Source organism: Typopeltis vanoorti, chromosome 16, assembly GCF_054136105.1.
Source record: "Typopeltis vanoorti isolate ZY-2024b chromosome 16, IOZ_Tvanoo_1.0, whole genome shotgun sequence".
Lineage (NCBI taxonomy): Eukaryota > Metazoa > Arthropoda > Arachnida > Uropygi > Thelyphonidae > Typopeltis > Typopeltis vanoorti.
The window spans coordinates 17,265,288-17,292,963 of NC_143564.1; the positions used below are offsets into that span (position 1 = coordinate 17,265,288).

Sequence of the window (27,676 nt, forward strand, 5' to 3'; positions counted from 1 at the left end):
GTTTAGAAGGTGGGCCATAATTGCCAATGACTTTATGCGTGGGTTATGCATGGAGAGTGGTGTGGAATTTGTGGATGTGTGGAATGAGTTCGATGGAAGAAAGGACTTAAATAAGATGGATGGGTTACATTTGAATGGAGTTGGTGTACAGAGACTTGAAAGAGTGTTGATGAATGATGTGGAAGTGGATGTACAGACTCAGGGAAACTAGATTTATTAAGGGGGGTGGTAGATATGCAGACTTTAGGGGGCAGTTAAGTGTATGAATGAGTATATTATGCCCAAGAGAGTACGACGGACAACAAATCAGAATGGGATAGTTAGTATAAGGCATCAAAGTAGGGATGGGACAAATGAGCTTTTGCGATTCATGTACACTAATGCCAGGAGTATTAGGAACAAGAAGGAAGAGTTTTTGGCCATGGTTGGCACTTCCAGGCCACAGGTTGTCGGTATTAGTGAAACATGGCTGACAGAAGATGATAAAGCTAGTGGGATTGAATGCGATGGGTATAGCGTGTTCAGGAGTGACAGGGTGAATAAAAAGGGGGGAGGAGTGTTATTGATGATAGCTGATGAGCTTCAGCCAAGGAGTATAGAAGTTGAACTGCAGGATGGGGAAAAAAGCACATTTGAGGCTGTTTGGTGTGAGATCGAATCTAGCAGAACAAAATATACAATTGGGTGCTGCTATAGACCGGGTGATGGAGTGGATGGTGGGGATAGTATGCATAAGCAAATAGAAGAAATGAGTGGAAGGAGGGTAATTATTATGGGTGATTTCAATTATGGTAACATTGACTGGAAAGAGGAGAGGGCACATAGGAGGAAGGAATCGGATTTTATGCGGTTATTAAGTAACAACTATCTACAGCAACATGTATTGGAAAATACCAGGGAGCAGAGAGTGCTGGACCTAGTAATTGCAACTGAGAATATGGCTGTAACGAACATGACCATGTTGCCACTAATTGGCGAGAGTGACCATAAGGTCATGACTTGGGAGGTGGCTAAAGGAGTCGAATTTACAATTAAGACAAGGTACATGTGGAATTACCGGGCTGGTAAGTATGACAAGCTTAGATGTGTGCTTGGCTCAGTGCCATGGCATGTTAAACTGCAAGGGCTGGATGATGATAGTGCATGGAAGGTGGTTAAGAACTGTTTGCAGGAGGCAATGGTTGACTGTATACCAAGAGTCCGAATAATAAATCAAGTAGGGGTTAAATGGATGAATAACACTTATTAAGCTTGAGCTGCAAAAAAAGAAACAATTGTGGAGGGAATTTAAGGAGAAGGGTGACCATCAGGGGCAGGAACAGTATAAAGCTCAGGCCAGGATGGTAACAAGGGTGGTAAGAAAAGCAAAAGCAGATTACAAAAGGAAATTGGCCACGCAGGCTAAAGAGAATCCCAAACAGTTTTTTCAATATGTTGCAAGTAAAAGGAAAAATGCTCATGGTAGAATGATCTTAAAAAATGCTGAGGGTAGGGAGGTAACCGAATCAGTCGATATTGTGGAATTACTGAGCGAGCACTTTGCAAGAGTATATCATCCAGGTGGTGACTTTGCAGGAATGGAAGAACCAACAGCTTATACTGGAATTGTGATGAATGAAGTAGAGGTAACTAGTCTATTACAGAACCTCAATGTCAATACATCTGTGGGATTGGATGGTATACCAGCTCGTGTCGTACGTGAAGCGGCCAAAGAATTGTCAGTGCCCTTGACCATTTTGTTTAATTTGAGCGTCAGGACTGGGTCAGTCCCAAGGGGGTGGAAGGAGGGGAAAATAGTTCCACTGCACAAAGGTGGTTCCAAGGCTGCTGTTGAAAATTACCGGCCAATCATCATAACAGGAATCATTATCAAGGTCTTAGAGAAAATAGTCAAGAGGAAAATACAAGATTGGATAGAAGAAAATGGGATACTGTATTGGGGACAGCATGGTTTTGTGAAGGGTAGGTCATGCCCTCAGTAACTTGCTCACGTATTATAACACAGTGACGGCTGAACTGGATAAGGGTAATGGGTTTACAGTGATTCTACTGGACCTTGCTGAGGCCTTTGACAGGATACCACATGGAATTCTAATCAGTAAATTGCAGCATATGGGAATGGACATAGGGTTGGTGAGATGGATAGGAGGGTGGTTGACGGAGAGATATCAGAGAGTGGTTTACTCAGGAGTAGAGTCCACAAGACGGCCTGTGACTAGTGGTGTGCCACAAGGATCTGTTCTTGGACCACTGCTGTTTAATTTGTTCATAAATGATATAGGAAAGGATCTGAGAGGAACAGTTCGTTTGTTTGCGGATGATGCGAAGTTGGGTAGGGCAATAGTGAATGCAGATGACGTCAAAATTTTGCAAAATGATTTGGATAGATTGGAGGTCTGGGCTGAGAATGGATGTCAATTTAATGTGGCAAAATGTAAGGTTATACATTTTGGGGTGAAAAGATTGGCAGCAGTTTACTGCATTGGTGGAACCATGCTCCAGGAAATTGATGAGGTACGAGATTTAGGAGTGTTGGTGGATAAGGAATTGAAATTTAGGGGACACATTGCAAAAATGGCCAAATCAGCTCATCAGATCACTTGGTTGCTGAAGAATATGTTGACAAGCAGAGACAAGCAGGTTATTGTTCCTCTGTATCGAGCCTTGCTAAGACCCCATCTCGACTACTGTGCTCAGATTTGGTCACCTAGGTTTCTTCTTGATGGGGAGGAGGTGGAGAGGATCCAGAGATGAGTGACCAAGATGATAGCAGGTCTGTGGAATGAACCGTATGAGAACAGGTTGAGGATTTGTGGGTTGCAAAAATTGGTTGATTGGCGGAGGAGGGGAGATATGATTGAGACATTCAAATTACTGAAGGGTTTCTATAAAATTAATTCAGAAGATATTTTTGAGAACAGGTCTGGTTGTGGGAGGACTAGGGGACATCCATGGAAACTGGGCAAAAGTGTGGTTAGTAAAGGTGTTAGAGCTGGGTTCTTTACTTTTAGAGTAGTGAATGAGTGGAATGCGCTCCCTGATTCTGTGGTGGATGCTGTGACAGTGAATGAGTTGAAGGCGAGGTATGATAGATACTGTATGAATGTCTAATAGTTGTGATGAATATGATTTGGGGCCTCCCTCGATGAGTCTAATGATTCCCTGGAGTTGCCCGTAATAATAGTAATAGTAATATAAGAAGGTCTGATATAGGGAATTTGCTTTGAATACATGCCACAGTCTTTTATGGGACAGTTTCAGTAAATGAATGCACTATATAGATTACATAATCAAGAAGTGTCAACCCTGCACAAATTATAAGAAAATTGCCAACACAAAAATAAATGATTAATTATCAGCATCAGAAACCTTAAACATCATAGATTTAATATCAAACATGAAAAAATAAAAAAATCAGGCTATTGTTTCACACTTAACCCAAACCCTCTCATTAATGTTGCAAAATTACTTTCTTCACCATTTAAAAAAAAAAAAACATTTTTTCTTTCAACAAGATGTATATACGTTGTTATTATTATTTATATGGGTACTTCATGGAGTCAAAAGCCTCATCATATTGTTTCACACTTAATCCAAAACCTCTCATTAATGTTGCAACATTACTTTCCTCTCAACAAGGTATATACATTATTATTATTTAAATGGGTACTTCATAGAGTCAAAAGACTCATCGTGGAAGATCTACACTATCCATTTACACAATTTCTACCATAAACTTATTCACCTGTTGGGGCACTCACAACTATTCTGGCAATCCATTTCACTCATTCACCACTCTCCAAGTAAAGAACATAGTCTGCACATCCTTACTAACCACACTCTTAGACACCTTCCATGTGTGTGTCCTGTTGTTTTTCCCTTACTCTCCATGTGCTGAAAAATTTCTTTTGTGTCAATCTTATAGAATCCCTTTAGAAAAACTTATAAGTTCCTATCGTATCCCCTCTCCTCTGCTAGTCAGCTAAATACTGCATCCCAAGCACCTTCTGTCTATCCTCATAGGAAACATTCCACAGACCTGTCACCAGCTTGGTTACTCATCTCTGAATCCTCTTTTCCCACCTCCCTGTCCCCTAGATATGCAGATGATGACCAAATCTATGCATAGTAGTCAATCAACATGTGGCTGAATCATAGCCTTATAAAGAGGGATAATAACCTCCCTATCTTTACTTGTCAATGTGTTCGTCAACATCCAAGTAATGTTCTGAGCTATTTTGCCAACTCTTGCAAAATGTCCTTTGAATTTCAAATTTCTGTGTACCATCCATCATCCCCAGATCTCAAGCCTCATCAATTTCCTGTAAACTATTACCATCGATATGATACAAAGTATGTAACCCTTCATCCCAAAGTACATTATCTTACATTTTACAAACTAAATTGCAGTCATTGTCATTTGCACGCACTGCCAAATTATATAAGTCATTCTGTGAAATATCTAAATCGCCTTTATCAGCCATTGCCCTTCCTAGTTTTGCATCATCAGCAAACAACCAAATTTTCCCCTTCAGATCTTCTTCTGTATTATTAATGTACAAATTACAGCATAGTGGTTCTAACCCAGAGCATAGTGGTTCTAGTCCAGATTCCTGAAGCACTCCACTAGTTCCCCTCGTTCGCTTTGATTCCACGTCCCCCAGCCTCATATCCATTCCCATTTTCTCCAACTCATGTAATAGTTTTCCATGCAGTATTCTGTGAAATGCCTTTGCAAAGTCCAGCAATATTATGGTGTATCATTTCCATTATTCAATTCTACTGTCACATTTGTTATAAAATGTGTATGAATTACCTTTTACAAAGCTCAGGTGCTTCCTAGAAAGTATCATATTCCTATCCATCCATTCCTGAATTTTACTTATAACCAATAACTTTTCAAATATGTTAATCACTCCAGATATACTAACTGGTCTATAATTTGCTACTTCTGTCTTGGAGCTACCTTTATGTAATAGAACTATCTTACCCTCTTTCCCCTCCCTTGGAACCTTGCCAAAGTTGACTCAGATTAAACAACTTCATCTGAGATACTGACAGTTCACTTGCATATTCTTGTAGCACACAAGCTGGCATACCATACTAGCCCACTTGCTGCATTCACATTGTTATTTTTCATCTACCTCAATGCTCACATCAGTCTCTGTCACCTAAATAACTTCAAAGTCACCACCTGGATGATATATCCTTGCAAAGGGGTTGCTTAGTAACTGAACTATTTCTAATGATTCTGTCACTTTCCTACCATTAGCACTGAGTAAAGTTATCTTTCCATAATCATACTTTTTCTTAGTTGCAACATAGTGAAAAAACTCTTTTGAATTTACTTTGGTTTGCTTAGCTAATTTTCTCTCAAAATCTGATTCAGCCTTGCTTACCATACTTGTTACCCTTCTTGATTGTGCTTTATATTGCTCATAAGCGGGCTGATCACCATTTTTTTTTTTTTTTATATTCCTTTCACAGCACAGTGCTTTCTTTTTCTGCAGCTCCTGCTTAATATTGCTAGTTATCCACTTAATCCTTACTTAGTTTCTTTTGACTCTGTATACAATCTGATACTGCCTTGCTCACACAATCTGACCACTTCCCATGCACTAATGAAATTCATTGCATGTAGCTTCTGATGGCAATGCTCCAAGTTTTCTCCTAAATTTATCATAATCACCAGCTTTGGAGTTCCACATAAACCCTTTCTTGACTGAAAATTCCATGTTGAGCATCCTTCCAGGATAAGACTGCATGTTCACTCTCTCCAACCGGAGCTAGAGTTGCTACTGTAGTTATAGATAGATCTTCTAATGCTGTTACCATATCCAACACTCTCAAACCCCTGGTCCCCCCCTGTCCATGAGATTCTGTTTCAGGTAATCATCCCTTAGTCATCATCATCATCATGCTTGTCAAGGCTTTAGGCCTAGAGTGGCCTGATCTGGCCTTAGAAATCATTGTTGAATCTCTTAAGAGGACATCCTGGTTTTCTTTTTCCTAATAGTTTGTAATTTAAGGCTTGTTTTGGTAATCTTTCTGTTTTTATTCTTTCAATGTATTCCATCCATTTATGTTTATATTTTACAAATTTTTTCTATTACTGATTCCTGGTTTGATTCTTTCATAATTTATTCATTTCTTTTGTGATGAAATAGCAGTTTTTCTCATAAACTTTATTTCAGCTGCTATTAATCTTGCTTTTGTTATTTATTTATTTATTTTTTTATTATTATCCCTTAGTAACTGCATAAATTCCATTTCCATTTTGCTATGTGCCCTTTCCTCCTTCCAATCTATATCCCCATATTTGAAGTCTCCTATGATCATTGCTTGGCTTGCACTCATTGTACTAATCATTCATATCATGTCAACCTCATCTTCCTCTGGACCCCCAAGTCTATAGCAGCAACCAACAATATATTTTGTACTGTTTGCCTCTATCTCACACCAGATAGCTCAAACGAAACACTTCTCTCAGATGTACAATCTTCCTTAACTTCTATTTTTGTTAGTTGAAGTTCAGCTATCATTAACGATACCCCTCTTCCTGCCCTATTTCTCTGAAAATACAATATCCATTATTCTATCTCTGTAACTACATCATTCTCTAACAACCAGGCCTCACTGATACCAATAATTTTTGGCCTGCTCAAGCTGACTAATGCCAAAAACATCTCGTGCAGAAACATTCAAAAACTTAGGTGCAGCAGTAGTTAGCGGTCATTATTAAGCAGGTTGCCTTCTTCTGTATACAATTTAAAACTTGTTGGTAGATTTTGGAATTATGGTGTCATTATTTGAATAGAAGAGTGGTAGTGTTTTGATCAAAAAAGAGTATAAAGTATTTTTGTGGCTATGGATGTGGTGTGTGTTTGACAGGATAATCTAGTTGTGAAAGTCACCTAAGAAAAGAAAACTGTTCTTCACTGGGATTAGAACTTTATCATGAGTAAAATAGAGCATAATAAGATTTTTCTTTGAGGGGAATGGGGCAGAACTATGTTTTGATACATTGATTTTCATTAGATTACTTTAACCCACATGAGAATGGTGAGATCAGTATTTCTTGAATAAATAAACATCGAATTCTACAATGTTTCTTGAATGGAGAAGAGGAACGGATAGTACTGTCATCAGCAAAACTATTGATAGGATTTTTAGGTGAGAGAGAGAGAGAAAGAAGGTTATTGACGGTTTCTAACAGTATTATCTAAGGTGAGAGCCCTGGAGTACTTGAACAGTCATAAAGACATCTGATGAGAAGGAGCCTTCATAACATGTATTGAACAACAAGAGGGAGAACGGGCTCCAGTCATACAAGAGGATATTAAGATCGTAGCTTTATAAGAAGGCTTTTATGCCAGACATGATCAAATGTCTTGGAAATTTCGAGCATGATCACACAAGTTACTCCACACTTTCCCTTGTCCTTTATCCGAATGTAAGTTTATTCAGAGGTCTGCTGTAGTAGAATGAGATTGGTGGGATCCATATTAATGATCATCATTAGTTACCAGATGAGTCTTCATATAATGAAAACTGGCTGGTAATGATCTGTCCATTACTTTTGCAAGTATGTGGTGAGGGTAATGTACAATATGGCAGGCTGTTAACAAACTTCTCTTTGTTCACATCATACTCTCTTGTGAGAGTATGATGTGATGATAATGAGATGATGCTTGATGGGTGATTTTTGTCTCTTTTCAGGGACATACTGATATGGGCTTGTCATTGCTGTATTTGGGTAGATGCTAGAAGAATATGACAGTTTGTATAGGCAGTTAATTCTAGAGCAGATGCTTTTAAATTCAATAGAAAACTGATCTTGACTGGAGATTAGAACATTATCATGAGTAAGAGGGAGTGAAATAAGATTTTTCTTCTAGAGAAATTAGACAAAACTATTTTTAAATACAGCTGGAAGAATACCCTCAGGACTGGGAATTTTATTAGTAAAGAATGGAGGATTTTTTTTAATGCTCTTCTGGTGAAAGATCAGATGATGCATGCTATGAGCAGATTGTGGTATAGTAGGAGATGCTTTGCTGGGGTTGTCTGTATAAGTGTTGGAAGAAAAGACTGATGCGAAAAGATTTTTTTTTTTTTTTTTTGCTGATATCACCATGGTATGATCAGAATGTGAAAGAGGTGCAAGTGAGGAATTGCAGAAGTGGACTAGAAGGCTCAGCTGCAATTTGAACAGGTGGTAAACTCTTTACATTTGGCCCTTACAATCTCTGTTGGACTTTATGATGACTTTCTTTCATTTGTTTTGTGCTATACTGTAGGCCAAATGAGATGCTGTGGTTTTGACTAAATCAGTGAATGTATGCTTAATTTTTGTCTTGGACTACTTCAATACATTTGTTAGAGAATCTCCCAGGGCGTGGATTGAAGTTCTGCAGTGGAATAAGGAATGAATGCCTTCATTCCAGTAATATTGTTTCAGTTATTTGGTCACAGCAGTTGTTTGATCAGGGGAGTAGAAACAATAATCACACAATGGAAAAGAGACATAGATATCCTTAAATCCATCCCAATTCACACTGTTAGCCATAGAACATGAGGAGGCTGAGACTGGTTGGAAGGATGTCAATGTGTAGAAAGTGAAACATGGATACAGTTATGGTTGGAGTTACCAAGGAGAAATCACACACCTGGAGGTAGAGCTTGTTAAGAAATGGTCCAGAGTGTTGGAAGAATGATAAAGATTATCTGATATTCTGGTCAGCAGATTAACAGTTTGAAGCAGGTCATGACTGTTGATTCAGCTCCCTTCCACTTTGATCAATAGTTGGTTGTTGTTATAGGCCAGGGAGTTTCATAGATGATCTGGAAGATATGCATCTCCAAATTAGTACAATGAGTACAGGTCAAGTAATTATTACAAGGGACTTCAACTATGGAGATGACTGGAAGAAAGAAAGATCACGTGGCAGGAAGGAAATGGAATTTATACACCTACTGAGTAATAATTACTTGAGGCAGCATGCGATGGAAGGGACTAGGGGTATGAGAGTATTGGACCTGGTCATAGGATCAGAAGCGCTATCCATAACCAATGTTTACCACATTGCCTCTGACTTGGGAGATTGTACAATATGAGGACTATTTTGTCAAGAAGGGGTATATGTGGAACAACAAGGCAGGTGTATAATAAATTTAGTTTAATCCTTTATCCAAGTGTGAGCAAACAAAGTTTGCACCTGAAAGTATCTTCAGGACTGGGGTAAGGTAGTACAACACCAGGGCAACTCGTTGCAAAGGTGGAGCAAGATACCAACACTCCTGTCTCAGTATCTCCTATAATGCAAAACACATCTCCTTGCGGATATGTCTAATGTTATGCATTAAGGGAAGGGCCACTACCCAGACTAGTTTCGACCTTTATTGAGGTCTCTTCAGTGGGAGCCAGGCCCAAGTTGAGATACCAGACAGAGGCAGAAGCCTGGTATCTCAGGCTTCTGCTTCTGCCTGGTATCTATTTTACTCTTTTTCCACTCCCTTGGAATCTTGACAGAGATGAGACTTAGATCGAACAACTTCATCAGAGGCAATGCCAATTCTCTTGCACATTCACATAGTACATGGGATGATATGCCATCCAGTCCCACTGCTGTGTTCATATTCATATTTTTTAATATGCTAAACACCTCCTGTTCATCTACCTCAATGTTATACTGTATCTGCTCTCCAGCCAAAAGGCTATGGGTTCAAATTCTGCCATGGGCATGGATGTTTGTGATTGTTGGTGAAAATACTAGTGGTGGCCAGTAGATGACGTTGGTGTAGATGATGTGGTTCACTGTAGTTGGTGGATTGAGTGACAAAGAGTTGTAGAGTAGGTGCCCATAAGTCTTTGAGGTGTCACTCAATAATAATAATATTTTCTCCACTGTTTTTTTTTTTTTTTGCTTTATATCCTACTCATCTACTTAATTCCTACTTGCTTTATTCTCCTGACCTTCGGTATGAAGTCTGTTGTTGCTACCCTCAAGCAATCTCTGACCATTTGTCATGTTCTTGAGAGAGAACTCCACCTGTTTGGCATTCAGAACAAGACCACATGGTCACTCTCCCAAATTGGAGGTGGAGTGTCTATCTTGACTATGGATACATCTTCTGTTGCTGTTATCAGATCCAACACCCTCAAGCCTCCCTGTCCCCTCTATAACATGTTGATTCATGTAATTATTCCTTAGCAACTGTATAAATCACACTTCCATCTTGCTATGTCCCCTTTCCTCTCTCCAATCAATGTCCCCATAGTTAAAGTCCCCATAATAATTGTTCAGCTTACACTCATTATGCTCATTTGCCGAAGCCCATGTAAGCATGCAATTTCTTTCTACACTAGCATCTCATCACCAACATTACTTTCAAAGACTTTCTTCAAACTCTCAGCCACATTTTGAACACTATCACTCGCTGCTCCCACTACTGCATTCTCTACAAGATCCTTATAACCTTATTATCAGTCACTTCATTGTTTCATGGCTCACGTTTCATATGTTAATTTACAAAATATTTCCAACAAATATTTTCTTTGTTCTCGCTCTCGTACCACAAACCATTCACTCTCACCAATGAATACATCAAACACACAGTACAATGAACTAAATCCTGCACATTGATGTCTTCGTCACCATTTTTCTTGTGCGTATCAGTGCCATAACGAAAAATGATTCTGAACAGAGCATCACTTAATTATAGATGTCTGAAACAACACAACTTAACTACACAGTCAAAATAAACAGAATACGCCAAATATATATAACAATTTCGCTAACATCTACTGAAAAATAATAACGGAGCGACACGTGTACTGCATCCGCTAATCAAGATAATGCTAGCTAGAGTAATAGTTAAGGTGATGTTGAGAGTTTGCAGGATGATTTAAATAGTCTGTCAGTATGGACAAAAGATAATGGATGTCAGTTCAATGTGGAGAAATGTAAAGTTATGCATTTTGTGCCGGCGCTACTGACAGTGCAACACGTGCATTTCCACGGTGCAGCAAAATTGGCCTAAACTATATGAAAAATGAATCATAAAAAAGTTATTTATTCCTTCTCTATTGAAACTAGACTTCAGAATATCATTAGTCATATTTTTACATAATAAAACTTCATTGTTAAATATATTTTTTAAAAATCATAATCATTTAAAATAATATAGTATTGTGTTACGTTTAATATCGCACTGTCAGTGTTAATTTCAGACAACAATAGCAGAACACCTTCTATCTTGCATTTATTTCTGATTCCATTGTTGGCTGTGAGTTGACCTTGACCTGAGGTTAAATCTTATTTAATCAATGAGACCAAACGATCATTATCTCATATTGATCGTTTGGTCTCATTGATTAAGAGTAAACCAATTAAAGAAATAGAATCAAAATACATAAATACAGTTGTGTAGCGATTGTTAATAATACTTTTTTTTGATACAGTTATTAGGATTTGGCTTTTAAAATAATTATAACATTCCAATATGTCTGATAAAAGAAAAAAAAAACTATCAGGTGGAGAATATCACAAATGAAAATTGGAAAAAGAATGCAATATTCAGAAACAAAGCGGGGATTTACATAAATATCTAAAAACTGAAACAGCTAATGTGGTACGAGAGAAAATAAGCAAAAGGACCGATACCAAAAATTCTGAACTCATGGCAAGTACTTCTAATTGTGATCCCAGCAATGTCAATATTCGTCACGATGAGGGTGACAGAATAGTGGGGGAAGGGGAGGCAAAATATGCTACTGCACTGGGCGACAAAATTCCTAGTGCCGGCCCTGATTTTGGGATAAACAGATTACAAGCTGTGCATCATATTAATGGACCATTAATAATCCATTTGGTGAGAATGATAATGTAGTTTTCACTTGGGAGGTGATAATGCATGTAACAGCTTTCAATAAGTAGGGACATATATAACTCCTGAGATGGCAGTTTGAGGCACTGCCTTGACATTAGAAACTGCTTGGTAGAAGAATCATATGTACTGTTGATTGGGGGACTTCAACTACAGAGACATGGATTGGAAGGAGAAAAGATCATACGTGGGAAGTAAATGGAATTTATTCATCTCCTGAGGATTTGTGAGTGCTAGCTGTGGTCATAGCATCTGAGGATCTTTCCATAATCATAGTAGCCGTGTTGTTGCTTCTTATTGGGGAGAGGTATATTGCAAACTTGACTTCGGAGATTGTGAAATATTATTATTAATAATAATTATATTATTGTTATTTAAATTATTAAAATGTCATTTGTCACTTCTTTCATCATGTTTTTTTCTTTATTTCTGTTTATGGCAGTATTTTCCTTATTATATAAAATATTGAAGGAAAATAGATTTAATTCTTTATATTATGCTGGTGATGTTCCTCTTCTCTCTCTCTAAAACTAATGCTTTTTATATATTTTTTCAGGAATAGCAGTTATTTTAGGATCATTTTCTTTGGCTGTAGGCACTACAAATTCATCATCTAAGCTTCATAGAAACCTCCTTCATAACATATTAAGGTCACCAATGTCTTTTTTTGAGGTGACTCCTCTTGGTCGAATTGTGAATCGATTTTCAAAGGATATAGATACAATGGACGTTACAATACCAATGACAATCCGCTCGTGGCTCGTATGTTTTCTGCAAGTTATAGCTACCATATTTGTTATTTCTTTTGAAACACCAGTTTTCATAGCAGTTATAGTTCCTGTTGGTTTGGTGTATTACTTTATTCAGGTTAGTTGGTTATTATTGAAATAAGATCACTTTGAATTATCATTCTAAAGCAAAAATTGCATTTAATACAATGTGTTACCAAAAGTCATGGGATACATTTGCATATAAATAACACATGTTTATTGACAAAATTAATAGTATTGTCCTGCCTTTGGCCATAATGCCTTCTTCAGTGCATTATGGAAGATTTTCCACTAATTGCTGGTAGAAAGTTGATTCCCCATACATCACATACATGTTCATCAGAGTGGAAGAGTGTATAGTGTGACTGACCCATTGATCCATAGTGGACTCATCTGTTGCTTATCAGTCCAGATTCCGAGATGTGTATTTTATTTATTCCCTCTTTAAAGTTCTACCTAATAAAGAAGACTATCTTGGCCATATGTTATTCTACATTGCAGTTTATCATGCACTTGAATCATGTAGCAATTTTCCTTTTCAAGATGTTCTTTGGATTTGTGTAGCAATTTTATCCTTAGCTGTTCTTTGGATTCATGTAGCAGCTCTGTTCTAGCCACCACAATGTTAAAGTAGTATTCTCTTCAGAAAACATATTGCCAGTTATTGTTTTGTGACTTGGAACGTTATCATCATCATCTCAGAATTCCATGCTTTAAGAAGCAACCCCAACATCATTGCACTCTCATTTCCAAACATCATTATTGGTACAACATATACAGTTAAAAAACATTCTCCATACATCACATACATGTTCATTAGAGCAGAAGAGTGTATAGCGTGACCCATTGATCCATACTGGAATCATTTCTATTGCTTATCAGTCCAGATTCTGGGATGTGTATTTTATGTTGATGATGAATGTGAACTGTAGTTCTGCAAAAATTTCTTACATCTACAAACAACTTCTGTAGCATTGATGATTAGATGAAGTCCTCAGACTTCTCAGAGAGCATCAACTCCTGTTAGTCAGTATCTTAAGCCTTCATTGTCCTTTATCAGGTTTGCTGTCACCATTGGACTTCCAATGTTTTAGTTGGCAACAAACTGTAGACTTGGAAATGTTAATTGTTATGCATATAGTATATATGCATAAAATAGCATTAGTTATCTGCTTGAGATAGTGGTATTCAATCTATGGCAGTCGGCACAGAGATATTTAGCAAATGACATTCATTGCTATTTTTATTTGTGTGACTGTTAACTCTGTGTGATATAGAAGATTGAAATGACTTCCCAACACACATTCTACTTTACATGCATCATAATTTGTATATTTAGGCTTATCGATTTTTATACAACTGGAGACATGTCTCATGACTTTTGGGTTGGCTAATTGAAACATTTTTGATTAATATGCTTATTTATGTGTTTATTTTTTCATAGTATAAGCATTTCTGTTATGCTAATTAATCCAGAAATGCTCTTCTGGAGACCAAACAAACTATTTCAAACTTCCCAGTGTGAGATCTTATGCATTGAAAATACATAACCATGTATAAATGAGTTTATGTATTCATTTATAAATGGTTAATACATAAGTCTCTGTATTCATTTAGTTAATTCTAACTATAACAACATAGGAACCAAATAAACATTTTGCTATAATAAGCAATTCATTCCTGTAGATTTGGAAGAAAGCCATATTATTCTTGCAGAAGAAATAATCCTCAGAAGTAACAGCATGCAGTGTGTGTTGGGGTGGGGACTAAGATTTTTTTGTACCTATATGCAATAGTTATGTTCTTGAGACAGTGGTATTCGATCTATGGCCCCCCGAATAATTTTTATATAGCCCATGCAGAGATAAAATTCTGTCTGTTTTTACTATGAGAGGTTTTTTAAATTGTTCCATCCTCTTAATTCAGTGTGGTCTTATGGTGAAATGCAGGGATGACTAGAGAGCAATCCCAAGCAGAGAAGGCTAACTCAAGGCAATTAACCGAGATAAGGGCTAACCACCTGTGTATCAGTTCATTTTTGCACTTTAGTTTCAATTGGTCTTTTGGTTGTTCATCTACATGAGACTGGTGAGTGATAAAGAAAAACTGATAGCCTTTGGCTATATGATGATATAAAACAGCTGAGACCTTTTTTTCTCTATCTCTCATACCATCTGTCTGTCTTTTTTTCTCCTAATATTATCAGGCTCTCTTCTACCCCTATACTATCCTTCTGTAAAAGACACACCACAAACAATAATAGCATACAAACCAAGTCAGAATCTCCACATTAAAAATTCACTTTAACATCGACTTTACTTACATCCGTGGTATTCATCTCAACATAAATGAAGTTCACCATCACTTGGAGTCTTACTGAATCCCAGATTACTGCTTCATCCAATGCTGCCCACTTACCATGCCCAAACTATACACTTCACTATTCCATTTGCCAAAAGGGTGACACCTGTGTCTATCCGAGATCTGACAAAGCCTAGAGAGTGACTAATTTAAAATCCCCTGCTTTTGACCTTCTCTGTGCAAGGTTCCTTGCCCCATTTAGTAACATTCCTTACCAGTCTCTAAACTCTGGTAAGCACCCTGACTGCTTCATGTTCCTTTCCATCCGCATAAAATGCAACCATCTGCAGTCCAGCTATCCAGATAGTGAGGTTATCTTCCTGGGTGACCTCAACATTCATATTTCCAACTGGCTCCCCCTTTTCCAACACTACTGACTAAGCTGGACAAGAAGTAAAAGTTTTTGCTGTACCTAATGACCTAATGCAAATCATACATTTATCTACTCAAATTCCTGATAACCATCTTCCTGATAATCCCAAGACATCCAAATACTCTGGATCTCTTTTTATGACCAGTTATCCTTTGATACACTGTAGAGATCACCTCTCTCTCTTGGCAACTCAGACCACAACCTTTGGCAAGTGTTATGTTGTTATTTTTCCTTTTATTTGGTTTAGTTTAATTATAATCTTGCCTCTTTACGATTACTATTAAACTCTTCCAATATCTTACTGACTTAAATATCACTATCACTTCCTATGTTTTTACTCTATATGGGAGGCAAACTAAACTACTCTGTCTGATCTCTAGATTGTACATTCTGCTGTCTGGGGCAGTCCCTTTTCGGATCTTGGCAAAATTTTTTTTTTTTTTTCACTGCACCAGCCAATATTCCTATAATAGAAGATTCTTATTCAGAGGAACTTTTCCAGACTTTAAAAGCACATTTGTGAACACTTTAGTACCCTCACAAGTTATATAATCCTTGTTTGCAGTCGTGACCTCATGATTACAACATATTATACTTTCTTTCCCCTTTCTTCCGCTATGGTTCAGATTTTATGGGTGGTAGTTTTGGTTTAGTTTAAATCATATAAACCGGAATCTTAAATCATATACAGCTAATCATATCTCACATTCAACTAAGTCAATGCTATATATTCAATCAAACTATGTGAAACTAACTGATATTCTAGCACATGAAAACAAACACATTCCTCTAAGTTAAATCATTAAAACACATTATATACACTATATACACCAAATAGATCCAATTACCATTCTGCTTACAAAGTTAATTACACTCACTAAATATGACACAAACTTCTATAATCATTTCCAGACAATCTGTCTAAAGGAAACTATCTGCTACTAAAAAAATACTTAAAATTCTCTAATTCAGTCCACACTTGATTATTACTTTATGAGCTTCCTTTTCTTATCTAACAGGGAACAAATATCAAAATCTCTACATTACCATGTCTGCGATAGGATCTTCAGATCGGTCTGGTTCTACCTTCTTGGTCCTAACATAACATGTGACTTCCATACACTTGCTTCTACATGGTGGGAATTTAGCTAGTCGTCCATTCAAACATCTGCTCTACTCCTGGCATTATGTCCATGACATTCTGGTTCTGCTTTCGAATTCCTGACATTCTGCCGTAGGAATGTGGGATACGTCCGCGATTCATTTAGACAAAATCTCCAGCGAAAGACTGTGGGCAGCACATGGTGATTTCTTGTGCTTAGTGCCGTCCGGAACTTCGATCATTGAGGGGATAAGCTCACCGTCCGACATCAGAATAATGTCTTGAATCCATCTGAGATCTGCTGGTCCACGGGAGGGACGAACAAGCAAAAAAAAAAAAAAAAAAAACAGAGCAACGGAGAGCGAGGGAGGGGTGCAAACTCCTTTTATTCTACCTTCTATCTTTACCCTTGGCACCCTCTTTTGGTCTGAGACTGACCTTCACTGACCGCCACGATACGGTACTTCATGTGATTTTTGAGTAGCATCTTTGCAAAATTCAGCGTGCTTCATCTTCCAAGATTAACACAGCCTCAGGCTCGGCATTTGCCCTAAGGGCTCACTCGTGACCCTTGAACTATCTTTTACACTGTGTCTGTTCCTTCATCGTATACAAAATACCTTATAAGACCTATACTTTATACGAATTCTCTACGTGATTTCGGGGGGTTAACACTAAATTCTGTAATTCTGCATAAAGAGGTAATATTCTAATATTATTTACAGCAGACATTTTATCCATTCTACTCAAGTATAAGCCTCTTTTTCTTATCTATTGTTTTAGACTTGTAACATCCTGAATGAATAAATTCCTTTCAAAAAATGTTTCATTCAGGATGTAACAGCAAGTCTCTTCTCTCAGAGAACAGCTTTCCTCACACCATTCCCAATTTCGCATCATGTGGCATTACAAAGTTACCAGTTAGGATGACTTCTGGAATTTCTACTCCTCCTTTCCCTAGTCTCAGTATTGCTTCTGCTCATCTGACATTTCCCATTCTTCTCATCTTCATTCCCCATTATACCTAACATCTCATCCGCTTTACCCCTGGTTGAACAGAAAGTGTATCAGAAAGTTGAAGGAAAAAATTCAGCTTAAATGAAGTGACTTGCATTAAGAACTTTAATTTCATACTCCACCTATACCAAAACATGCAAGAAATGCAAAGTGGTCATCAGCAGATCCAAATCAGATTTTAGAAAGACTAGCAGCAGAAAATCTGCCTCCTACCCAAATGGAATCAGTGCCTCCTGGTCCCTTGCTAAGGTTGTTAGATGCAACTTCTACTCACCACTCTTCCACCTCTCTCTCTCTCACACACATCCTGATGGTACCTCTGATACTTCACCCAAAGATAAAGCTGACCTATTGGTATCACTCTTTTTATCGAATTCCTGCATAGGTGATCAAGAGAACTCACCTCATACCATACTGTAATCCAAGCACTATATGCCTCCTGTAGTTTTTTTGACAAAAAGACATCAGAAAACTATTAAATAACTTAGACACTAAAAATCTTAAGATCTTGATGACATCTCCAATTGTTCCCAAACACTGTGCTCCAGAACTAATCCCTTTCCTGCATCGTCTCTACAATCTGAGATACAATCTCATATTTCAATGCATGCATGGAAGTAATCTCATATCTAGCCTATTCCAAAAAAAGGGGGATGGGTAGAAGTCTGCCACCAAGCTACAGATCAATTATTATATTTGAAGCTTGATCACTGTAATTATGCTATTTCCCCACCTTTATCCAACCTATATATTTATAGTCAGTTATGGTAAGTAAATTAACACTATATTATATATAATTTTATTTTAGTTGGTTAGAATATTTCGGATTCATATCCATAATGGTGTATTGACTTCAAAATCAGCATGTTGTGTAGATTCAAAAAATGAAGCTCAATTCTAAAAATGATTAAAATATTTAGTGTGTATCTGTTGTATACATACAGTAAATGTATACAATAGATACAATTCTTTATAATAAGTAATTTTCTCTAACGAGTCTAGATACTCTTTACTATCCTTCAATTATTAACTTCACAGGTCCTCCTTGAAGAATAGTTAAACAGATGATAAACATTCTCTATAGGCTACAATTAGCAATTTAATTTCTACCATTTTATACATTGTGTATATATATATATATATATGACTTTTCAGTATACACGCAAAGAACAATTAAATGGCCATTCTAGAATTGGATTATATGAACTCAATAAAGTAATTTTACTCTCTGACTCCCAGATATATACAATTCTGAGAGATATAATCAAATACTACACAACACAAACTGAATACAGTATTCAGCTGAAAGTCATGTAGTTTCACTTGACCATATGGAAATTTCCTTCGCAGCATCTATTTTGTCAGTGTCTTATTTATTTTCCTTTATTTTATTTATTTTCTACTTATTCATTCATTCAATCTATCTTCTCTTAAATTCTTTAAATACAATAGCAAAAGATCCTACTTGATCAGTGTACTCTCTCCTGAATATGTCTTCTAGTTTCCTTAAGCAAGTTTTTTTGATGCATCTTTCTTTCTTTCATTTTTCTGAAGTAGACATCAAGAATAATCACTCAAATAATGTCTTGTCTTGTCAGATGTCATCTCCTTCAGGAGGTTGACTTCATAGGACAAAAAGGTCCAGTTCTTAATATTTCCCATCCAATCTGTTCTTTGTCTTCCTCCTCTTCTTTTTCCTTGTATCATTCCCTCTAGAAGTGTTTTTTGTAGGTAGATATGTGACCAAGGTAGGTTGTTTTCCTTTTCTTAATGGTTTTCAACAGATTCCTATCTTCTCCAATCATCTCTAATATTTCTAAATTAGTTTTTTCAGTAGTCCATGGGACTCGAATAATTCATCTGAGGATCCACATCTCAAAGGCTTTTAGTTTATTTTCACAATATTTTGATATTGTCCAGGTTTCTGCTCCATATAGCAGTGTTGACCATATGTAGCATTTGGACAGCCTGATTCTTGTTTTTGTGTGAATTTCCCTTGAGGTCAGAATGTTTTTCATGGTAATGAAGGTTGAGCTAGCAATTTCTATTCTTCTTAATATTTCCTTATCACACTTCCCATTCTCTGTAATTAGTTGACACAAATATATATAACTCTCTACTTGATATAAAGTATTTCCTCTGATCTTAATATTTATATTGGGTATTTTCCCTTTTTCTCTTGTTACCAGCATCGTTTTGGTTTTTTGAAGTTGAAATTAAGTCCATATTTTTCACTTAGCTTCAGCTTCTCTTCTAGTAGGTTTTGAAGATCTATATTTTTTATTTTCAGCTAGCAGTACTGTATCATCTGCATATCTTAAGTTGTTTATATTCCTGCCTCTTATGCTGACTCCTTTAAATTCTTCTAATTGCTGGAAGATATTTTCAGTATAGAGGTTGAATAATATAGGAGAAAGAACACAGCCTTGTGTGACACCCTTCTTTACTGGGAATTCCTCCGAGATTTCTTCTGATATTTTTATTGAGGCAGTTTGCTCCCAATATAGATTTATCAGTAATCTTGTATCTTTACCATCTACTCCTAAATTTCTGATGCATTTGATTAGTTATTCATGTTGTATATTGTCAAAGGTCTTTGTGTAGTCAATAAAACATAAGTAGACTTCTTTCTGCTTCTCCAGATATCTTTCTATAATAGTTCTAATGTTGAAGAGTCCTTCTCTAGTTCCTTTATTTTCCTAGAAACCAGATTGTTTCATTAATTTCCATTTTGATTTTATGTTTATTTATTTCTAGGATGATATATAACATAAATTTTGCTATCTGACTGATCAGACTGATTGTTCGGTACTCTTCACATTTGATTGTCTTCGATTTTTTAGGTATTGGTAGGAAGGTTGAGTGCTTAAAATCTTTTGGCACATGTCCAGTTTCATATATTTTGTTGCATATGTCAGTCAGTGATCTTATAGCCTTATTATCTAAAGCCTTTAGATATTCTGTCATAATTCCATCTATTCCTGGAGCTTTTCCAGATTTCAGTTTCCTAATGGCATTTGTTACTTCCGAGGTAAGAATAGTAGGCCCTCCAAATCTTCTTGCATTGACTTATCTATTCTATCATGATTGTAGAGTTCCTTTGAATACTCTACCCATCTATCCCTTATTTTGTCTTTCTCCATTAGGATGTTTCCACTGGTATCTTCAATGCAATGAGAGCCTACCCTTTTGCTAATTATTTGCTAGTTAGCTCCCTAACTTTTTCATGAAGTTCTCTGGTTTTCTGCTTTTTGTCCAGAAGTTCAATTTCCTTGCATTTGTTGTTGAACTCAAACAATAGGAATACATTAATCAAGCAGTTCCAAATGCTATTTAAATTAAGGGGATATTAAATCCCACATTATTTCAAAGCCAAATAAGAAACTCAAAGATTGGAATCAAAGAGTTTCATGCTGAATATAGTAAACTGTAAACTGTAAAAGTTCAGGCGGATTGTAGCGTAAGCTAAAGCACGTAGTTCAACACCAGGGCAATTCGTAGCAAAGGTGGGTAAAGTTTTGATCACTATTCTTAGTATTTCCCATAATGTAAAACACATCTCCTAGAAGATGTATGATGTTATACATTATGGTGGAGGGTCACTACCCAGAATTTATGGGTGCACCTTTTTGACAACTCGTATAGCTAAGTATATAAGTTCTTTTTGCTATGGCCTCAGTATTATCTAGGTCTACCTACTCACTGATGAGACCTCAATAAAGGTCGAAACCGGTCTGGGTTTCAGACCTTCCACCATAACGTATAATATCATACATCTCCTAGGAGATGTGTTTTACATTATAGGAAATACTAAGAATAGTGATCACAACTTTACTCATCTTTGCTACGAATTGCCCTAGTGTTGAACTACGTGCTTTAGCTTATGCTACCATCCGCCGGAACGTTTATAGTTTACTATATTCGGCATGAAACTCTTTATTTACGATCTTTGAGTTTCCTATCCTATTCCTATACATTATGATGGAAGGTCACTACCCAGACCAGTTTCGACCTTTATTGAGGTCTCATCAGTGAGTAGACAGACCTAGATAATACTGAAGTCATAGAAAATAACTTATATACTTTGCTATACGAGTTGTCAAAAAGGTGCACCCATAAATTTCTTAAAAAAGAGCCAATAGGCTTCATGTCGGCAATGTAACATTATTTAAATTAAGGGGATATTAAATCCCACATTATTTCAAAATGTGGGATTTAATATCCCCGAAGTGAAGCCTATTGGCTCTTTATTTAAGAAGTTCCAAATGCATTTTCAATAAAAGGAATTTTATTGCAGATCCCATATTGCTCCTTGAAACATACATCATTTGATTCTTATATATGGAGACCTGATACGTTTTACTGTCCTTCAGTTATTAACTTCACAGGTCCTCCTTGAAGAGTAGTTAAAGGCACACAATAAAAACTTTTCCAAGATCAGAGAACTTAACTCAATACTTTATTATACCTTTACTGCACTAATTCTCTACTTGTTTACTCTTCACTAGCTAGTGTTCTTGTTATCAAGTGACAGCTGGTTAGAAAACATTAACTAATGTGCATATCTGCTATCGAGATTCAAAATATAATTAGTGTCCTGGCTGCTCATTACCACAGCACTTGCATGTTGTAACAGTGTATGGCATAAGAGTGCTTCTATGAACAACATGCAATGATACATGCAGCACTTCTGTGTTATTCCCTAAGGATTACAACATATGGTAAGCAAGTTTACCACTCAGTTACATTTAAGTCTCCTTTCATATCACTACCGTGTAACCACATGGCAACTCCGGTAATACTCAGCATATACAATTGCATTAATAAACGGAAACATGCTGCATTTATTAATCATCATCATCAAATTCCTGACCTGTACCCCTTGAGGGGTACAGGTCAGGAATTTGATGATGTACAGGGGTGTACAGAATATGATAGCACTACATGAAAAATTTACATCATTACTAACTTCCTATCTACAATTTTCCTCCAAATCAGTCTGTCACTTGTCAAAACTCCAATATTATCATTATCAGATCTTATATTTCTATCGTCTAAGGCACATTGTACTGTATCAATCCACCTATATCTTGGTCTTCCTCTGGGTCGTTTTCCTGCCAACCTGGCAGAGAAAACTTGTTTTGCTTATCTTTCCTCGCCCATTCTGTTCAAGTGACCATACTCTCTATGATTAGCTCCGCTAACGCATTCCTGGATGCCGACAATGTCAAGTTCTTTCCTAATTGATGCCATCTGTTCACGCCTGTAATCTTTCTCAGGACTCTCATATGTGGGGTCTCTAGTCTTTGGTCAAGTGCTTTACTTCTGACTGAGCTCACAGATCCATAAGCTGAAACTGGTTTGAACACTGTCTTGTATACAGCTAATTTAGTGTTCCGACTAATTTCTCTCTTATTCCATATGAATTTATTCAATTGACTTCTTACCATACCAGCTTTGTTGATTATGTTGACTATTTCCATATTTAATTTACCATCTTCACTAACAATCATGCCTAAGTAGCTAAAATGTTTTACTTGTTTCACAGGTTCCCCGTTCATAACACAGTTGACATTTTCAACAATTCTACCTATTTTCATTGTCTTTTTAATGCTCACCTTCATACCATATCTATTACAACAGTTATTCAATTTAGTCAGGGACTCTAGCAAACTTGTAGCGGATTTATTTAGAAGTATAACATCATCTACATAAAGCAAAGAGCTGACATTAACATCTCCAATTCTGATATCATGTTTAATACAACTTTCCTTCATAATGTGATCCATATAGATAATGAATAACAGAGGGGATAATGTACATCTTTGTCTCACACCAGATTTAACATTAAACCATCTTCCTGTACTTACTTCAATTCTAACTGCCGATTTACAACTCAAATACAGAGACTAAGTATTGCTTGATATAATGCCCCATTGACACCATATGACTGTAGCGTATTGAATAACTTCTCTCTTGGCACCTTGTCATATGCCTTTACCAAACCGACAAAACTTAAATATAGTTCTTTGTTATATTCCCATGCTTTCTCAACTATCTGTCGTAAAGTGAAGATCTGATCTTGACGGCCTCTATTTGGCCTGAATCCAGCTTGTTCTTCACCAAGCTTTTCTTCCACAATTCTTCTCAACCGTTTAACAAGTATGCTTGCATAGATCTTGCCAGGAACACTCAGTAGGGAAATACCACTGTACTTCTCACATTCAGTTTTATTTCCCTTTTTATATATGGGTACTATGAGAGCTCTACTCCAATCATCGGGAATTCGTCCCTCTGTCCAGACTTTCTGAACTATGCAGTGCAGCCACTGTAAGACTTTTATACCAATATATTTCAGCATTTCTGGTCAAATATCATCTACTCCTGCTGCCTTTCCACATTTCAAACCTTTAATGGCTTTTTCTACTTCAAGTATGGACTGACTTGAGTGTTTCTCAAGTCAGTCCATACAGTCAAGAAAATTCCTGACTGTATGCCTGTTGAGTGTTTTTTAGCACTGTGATATCACTGCTTGTTTCATTTAGCAATTTTTCGAATTAATTACTCCATACTTCAAGGATATCTTTTCTTCTCCTGTTTTCATGTAACCTTCATCATCTCTAACTCCTTTTACAGCACTCTTTCCTCCATTTCTAAGCTTCTTCAACAACTTCCAGAATATCTTACCACTTCTTGATATTTATTTTCTATGTTCTTGCCAAAGTCCTCCCATGACTTTTGTTTAGCTAGTTTTACACAATGTTTAGCTTTCTTACATTTGTCTCTGTATTCACTAAGAGCAAAAGCTGTCTTCTTTGCTAAGAACTTTTGATATGCTTTCTTCTTTTCCTTCGCTGCCTCTTTAACTTCCTGTGTCCACCATGGAGTTCTTATTTTTCTATCCTTGCAGACAACCTCACCACATGCCTCTCTGGCTGAATCAATCAGGGTTTTCTTCAAGGCTTGCCACTGAATCTCCAAGCTTTGGTTTCTTTTCTCAAACTCTTTCATTTTTTCTTCAATAATCTTTGTGCATTTTAGTCTACAGTTCACATCTGAGAGCTGCTCAACTCTCATTTGCTTTAAAACTTTCTTACATTTTTTCTTTCAATACAACATTCAATTTTATCCTGCTCAAGACTAAATAGTGATCACTTCCAATTTCAAATCCTCTGTACACTCTGGTGTCTTGCACCAGGGAGAAAACATCACTATCAACAATAACATAGTCAATGAGACCTTTCTTATTCCTTGCCTCTTCTCTCCATGTGAATTTGTGCACATTTTCATGTTGGAACATGGTGTTAGTAATAACCAGTCCATGTCCTGAGCAGAAATCCAACAGGTATTTGCCATTATTATTAGCTTTGCTGTTTTCTCCAAATTTTCCCAAAATATTTTTGTATGTCTGACAATCATTTCCTACTCTGCTATTTAGATCCTCATCAAGGACCAGCTTTTCCTTTTTCATTGTGTCAGTTGCTTTTTCTAAAGCATGAAAAAATTTCTCCACTTCTACCTTAGTAGAACTTTCTGTGGGACCATAGGCACAAATAAGTCTCATTGTCCAATTCCCCATTCTGATATTTGCTCACATCACTCTACTTGAGACTGCCCACCATTCAAGAAGATTAGCCTCGTATTTTGTGTTGAACACATTGGTTACTCCTTTTCCTTGATTGTCATTTCCTGCATATAACATTTTGTATTTATTGTTCAGAAAGATCTCTTCAGTTTTTGCCTTTTTTTGTTTCAGTCACCCCTATTATGTCGATCTGGTACTTATCTAATTCCTCAGCTAGCTCCATTTCTTTGCCATTAAAGCTTCTTATGTTGACAGTATCGATCTTTAACTCTGGTGATGTTAAGTTGGGGTGTGTTCTCAGATTTGTTCCAGTAGCTGACTTTTCGCTGTTCGCCCTGGTTTCCTGGCAGAAACAACGGGGGCCTTGTTTAACCGGGCGATGCCCCAGCCGGTATGAAATTTTGTCATGTTGTACCATCATTTTCTATATTGGATTAAGCCAATAAGAATACAATTTGGTCGGCTAAATCCCAAATTGCCAGCCCATCATCATTCGTTCAGTATCCAGGTAGATAACCAACAGGGTGCACCACGAGAAGGTGAGGATTGGACCTTAGGTCAGAAGCCCTGGTTGGTTCTCCGCATTCCATTAAAGGCTATGTGGAGGTCTCCTCTCAGTTATACAACTTTGACCCTTATGCACCCCTGCATTTATTAATGAAATTATTAATGTAAATTATAATAATGTCAATGAAATTTATACTCAGCATATATAAAGCATTTTTGTGAGAATTTTTTACTTACTTAGTATTTCTTAGAAAATAAAAAATTTTTTTAAAATTTTTATCTAAATTCATAGATATTATCTTTTTTTAGTTTTAACAAAATTCCACTCATTAGTCTGATTTCTAGGCCTCAAATTATATTGTTGTTGTACCCTATTTTCACATTATTTATCTACCATAATTTGTGAATTATCACTTCCTCGAGAAGCATCTGATAAATCCACATCTCTATTATGAATATGTGCAAAATTATTAATATCTCTTACATAATCTTCTAACCCCACCATGGAAAGGTTCAGAGAAACTTGTACTGTCTCAATTGACATTTCCAGTGCTTTTGCATATGTCTGGCATGCAAGCCTACTAAACAAATTTCCATCCTGTAGTCTCCCTGCCATTCTCTGTAACTGAGTAGATGTCTTTCCCCTTTGGTCATTCTCTGTAATTCAGGAAAGATAGATACCTCTCCTCTTGAGCTTCACCACCAATTCAGAAGTACCTTATGGCTGTATCCTATCACCTACTCTCTTTCTTCTGTACATAAATAGCCTGCACTCAATTGCCAATAAAACTATTGTCCACATCTTTGTAGACAATAACATTTTCTATTCATTCTCCTCATTCGACAAACCATGCATCACTCTGACATCTCATGCTACACGGTCATCTACAACTAGTGCATTACACATTGATCTACATACTCTCCTTCAATGGGGTGAAGCCAATTTTGTCACGTTCATTGCTGCCAGACTAGCCTTTTCGTCCACAAAAGAGATCTTAGCGTACCTAACTGTATCCTTAGTAATACAAAAATGACCAGACAAGATAAGCTCTTGCTGCTTGGAGAAACATTTACCTCCAGTCTCTCTTGGGATAAACACAATCACATCAGTAGCTTCCTCAGCATCCAAAAAATTAAGCACCAGGGCTTCTGACCTGATGTCCAATCCTCACCTTCACATGGTGCACCCTGTTGGGTATCTACCTAGATACTGAACTAACAAGGATGTGCTGGCAATTTGGGATTTAGCCGACCAAATTGTATTCTTATTAGCTTAAATCCAATATAGAAAATGATGGTACAACATGACAAAATTTCATGCCGGCTGGGGCGTCGCCCGGTTAAACAAGGCCCCCATTGCCAGAAAACCAGGGTGAACAGCGAAAAGTCAGCTACTGGAACAAATCTGAAAGCACACCCCAACTCAACATCACCAGAGTTAAAGATCGGTACTGTCAACATAAGAAACCTTAATGGCAAAGAAATGGAGCTAGCTGAGGAATTAGATAAGTACCAGATCGACATAAAAGGAATGACTGAAACAAAAAAGACAAAAACTGGTGAGATCTTTCTGAACAATAAATACAAAATGTTATATTCAGGCAATGACAGTCACGGAAAAGAAGGAGTAGCCATAGTATTCAACACAAAATACCAGGCTAATCTTCCTGAATGGCAGGCAGTCTCAAGTAGAGTGATGTGAGCAAATATCAGAATGGGGAATTGGACAATGAGACTTATTTGTGCCTATGGTCCCACAGAAAGTTCTACTAAGGTAAAAGTGGAGGAATTTTTTCATGCTTTAGAAAAAACAACTGACACAATGAAAAAGGAAAAGTTGGTCCTTGTTGGGGATCTAAATAGCAGGAAATGATTGTCAGACATACATAAATATTTTGGGAAATTTTGGAGAAAACAGTAAAGCTAATAATAATGGCAAATACCTGTTGGATTTCTGCTCAGGACATGGACTGGTTATTACTAACATCATGTTCCAACATAAAAATGTGCACAAATTCACATGGAGAGAAGAGGCAAGGAATAAGAAAAGTCTCATTGACTATGTTATTGTA

At 36.9% G+C, this 27,676-nt stretch overlaps 1 protein-coding gene across 1 annotated transcript in view; it reads left to right on the forward strand.

Annotated features, from left to right (window-relative positions):
* The window catches only part of LOC150097870 (ATP-binding cassette sub-family C member 1-like), a 626,276-nt gene that overhangs the window by 430,436 nt on the left and 168,164 nt on the right, over positions 1 to 27,676 (forward strand). The window contains exon 20 of the mRNA XM_090406616.1: positions 12,446 to 12,756. Within this exon, the coding sequence (XP_090262742.1) occupies positions 12,446 to 12,756 (311 nt within the window). The remainder of the gene's footprint in view (positions 1 to 12,445; positions 12,757 to 27,676) is intronic.